The following is a 3,364-nucleotide window of genomic DNA, read 5'->3' on the forward strand; positions in this document are numbered from 1 at the left end:
CCGTTTTTTTTTTTCTTTTTTTTTTTTTGTTGTTTTTAACATTTTCTTTTTTCTTATTTTCTTTTTCTAAGTGTCTAGTGCAAATATTGTGTTTAGCTGTGCGTGCAAGTCCCGAAAACTCCATTTCAAGTTCGTAGTTTGAGTTAAATATTCGTGCAGTGCGTCTTGCTCCTTGACAAACGTCCCACGAACGAAGACTTTAAGACCTCAATGTCCACTTTTTTCTACCGTTGAGTATTCTTCAGATTCATTTCCTTCGATTCTAGACTTCAAAAGATGTTTTTTAATCGTTAACGGAGAAAAAACATTGCCTTGAAAAGACCTCAACAGACGCCATTTTCTTTGTTTGGTCAACCATGTGAGTAATGGACATGGGAAAACGAGCCTGCAATGTCCCATACATTTTCAGTACGTTTCGGTCAGCGGTTACACAAATAAAAAAAAGTCACGGACTTACTTACACACTGACCGAACCAGAAGACTTGATATCTTCGTCTTGTACTTTCTCGCCATCTAGCCTGGCCTGCCTAGCAACAGGTACCATGGTAACTTGTCCACCCAGGCTGCCACCAGCGTTTTCATTCTCGCCCCATGCTGTTCTCGTGTCGATATGCTGACGTTTGGCTGAGGTCGGTCGTCTTGTGTCGCTCCCAGGATTTGGGCCAGGTCTTACGGATGTTCTGGGGTATTTGCATTCTTTAATCTCTTCTCCTTCAATCTGCGGTTTCTTCTCTCGTTTCCTCGCTTCATTTTCTTTTCTGACAGGATTCTCTTGATATGCGCTTGTTCCACAAGGATCTTTCAAAAGTTGTTTGAAGGCGGACTGAATTCTTCTGTATCGTAATACATATATGATTGGGTTGAGGGCGCTTGAGAGAAATCCGAGAAGAAAAACCATGAAAACGAACCACGCGTTGATGATATTTGTCTCCTCGTTGCGGCGCCAAATGGTGAGGACAATTGTTGGAATGTAGCAGCTGTAGTACACTGCAACCGTCATGGCTACAGTTTTAGCTGCTTTGATATCCATCTTAAGCCTTGCCTCGGCACGAAGGAGAGGCAAATTGAGCAGCATTCTCTAAGAAGAAACAAAAGAATCATCTGGTCCAATATAAGCAGTCACAATAGATCTTGTTTAGGTTGGAGGGCGTCGACGGACTAGAACCCCGTCCAGGACAACAAGCAACCCTCGATCTTTTGTGGCAAGAACCGAAAGGAGGGCCTTTCTAGCAATGACATCATGGCAGAGCAGAGTTCCTGCGCGCGCGTGTGGTACCCCATACCTGAAAAAATTTGGTCACCTATTGAGGTGAAAAAATGTGGTTATGACGTTAGCGTGTGCCCTCTGTCAGTCCATCCATACAACCTTTGGAGGGGTAGGGGAGGGGTGTCCCAAGACAAAAATTGTTGCGCGATGTTCACTGTCTTAGTTGAATAGATCACGAGGAAAGTGAGCGAGATAATTGCGTTATTAAAAGTTGTGCAAGCCAACTCAGCTTTTTCTTGTTTACGGCTCATTCTGCGGCTAAAAGAAGGTAAGCTCAGAATCGATCAGGTTCGCTTAAGTAAAGGACTAGAACCATAAGTAAGATAACAAATTTAATTGAATTGCCGAGCCTAATTTTATGACAAAATGATGATGATTTCACTTTCTAAACTAAATTGCATAACTTGCCGTAAATTCTTTGCTGCCTTTGCCTCCATTTAGCAACGTTTGCTGTACATAAACATGAGTTGACTTTCTTTTATCGTGAGTTTATTATCTTTTGCCGTGAGTTAATACTTTTTTTCGTTGTGACTTTATTTTAGTTATAATGTTTATTCCGACTTGAACCTGAAAATTCAATAACTCAAGTATTGTATCTAAGCGAAGTTTCAGTAGTGGTCTAAACGACGACAGAAAGGAAAATTCTTGACTACTTTTATTGCTTTTATACTGAACTAGTTTCGAAAATCAATATTTTACCTCCAGTGCGAGCCAGTGTGCGCTGTATGTTACAAACTTATCGTTCTTAAAAAAAAATCATGAAGCATCTTGTTACATAAAATAACTCGTAGATAAATTACTGTATAGTAAAAAGTTTTCAAAGTGTAATACGATTTTAAGTTCTCTCACCTCTTTTTTCATCTGGTAAATCGAATAGCACGTCAAGATTCCAAGCACAGTTGACGCAATCGTGAATAACGCTATTATTGCTACGATTATCAGTTGCCTTTTCTTGAATATCATTGTCCTGGATAAACCTACTGGCACACCGTCAAGGTCCATGTTTAACAAGGGAACAGCAAGCAACACCACCACTATAGTACATACCAACCACATAAGGAATACAGCTATTTTGGCTTTCTTGGTTGTCTTCCATGTGAAGTACTTCAAACCAAAGTGCACTGCAAGGAACCTGTCTACCATTAGCGCAGTCATGGATATCAGGTTGAGAAGAAAAAATTCCAAGTGTAGCGAACTAGTAATTATGGCCCAAGCTTTTCCTTTCAGCCAGTTTGGTTCCACGACAAAAAATAAAGTAAACAACGGGACGTTGAAAAGTACATTGAGGCAATCGACCACAGCAAGACTGGCAATGAGAATGTTTGTGAAATTACGCCGAAACACTTTAAATCGGGCAAAGATGACGAGATAGAATCCGTTACCAATAATCGTTACAAGTGTTAACAGCACTGTAAGAAGCACCATTACAACTTCCGTAGCAAGAGATTTTTCGTGAATTTTCATTTTGTCGTTTGAGTTGAAGAAAAATTGCTGTAGCGACGAGAATTGATCTGACCATCTGCTTGTTCTCAAACAAATTTAAAAACTTTATATTCCAGCCAGTCTGACTAATTTCCTGGAAGATTTAAATAAAGAGAAGAAAAAAAAAACAACCTTTCTCCCTTTTGTGAGGAGAGACTCCTTCTTTATTTATTATAATTCTTGGGCGATTAGCAAAGGGAAATGAAGATCAAGTACAAATTTGCATTTCGCGCTCGAAAGGTGTGAAATGGGAGGCACAATCTTTTTCAAAGAAAACGCCTTTCTTAAATGATATATACGTTTTCGATTCTTTTACTGGCAAATCATTGAAATTTGTATACCCCACTTTACATTTCGTTAATTTATATTATACATGGTGTTGTTCGTCCGAGAAATTTGCTTCGTGCTCCGACGGATTTATTGAGCTGATGTTCTTACATGAAACCATTAAATCGGGAAGACTGTCTGAATTTTTGCTTCGCAATCAGGCTCCTTAGAGCGTCCATTAGTTATAGAGCTGTCACACATTGCATTTCCCCTTTTTCTAAATGAATTTACTCTATAAGAATGTCGAGGCTGAAATTTACGAAATTTTACGAATATTTTAAGAAAAAC

At 39.3% G+C, this 3,364-nt stretch overlaps 1 protein-coding gene across 1 annotated transcript; it reads right to left on the reverse strand.

Annotated features, from left to right (window-relative positions):
• Positions 1-457: 457 nt before the first annotated feature.
• LOC144638990 (histamine H2 receptor-like) lies at positions 458-2,731 on the reverse strand. The gene is made up of 2 exons (XM_078498258.1): positions 2,117-2,731; positions 458-1,078 (listed from the first exon to the last, which is right to left on the reverse strand). Exons 1-2 carry the CDS (start codon positions 2,729-2,731, stop codon positions 458-460), a joined length of 1,236 nt encoding a protein of 411 aa, XP_078354384.1.
• Positions 2,732-3,364: the final 633 nt, after the last annotated feature.

Source organism: Oculina patagonica, chromosome 14, assembly GCF_052425735.1.
Source record: "Oculina patagonica isolate OP01 chromosome 14, crgOcupat, whole genome shotgun sequence".
In the NCBI taxonomy this organism is placed as follows: Eukaryota; Metazoa; Cnidaria; class Anthozoa; order Scleractinia; family Oculinidae; genus Oculina; species Oculina patagonica.

Bases quoted from the DNA above. Each gene is read 5' to 3' on its own strand.
- LOC144638990 (XM_078498258.1), bottom strand. From the start codon at position 2,731: ATGAAAATTCACGAAAAATCTCTTGCTACGGAAGTTGTAATGGTGCTT. The intron at 1,079-2,116 runs GTGAGAGAACTT...GTTTCTTCTTAG, and splicing joins TTTACCAGATGAAAAAAGAG to AGAATGCTGCTCAATTTGCC.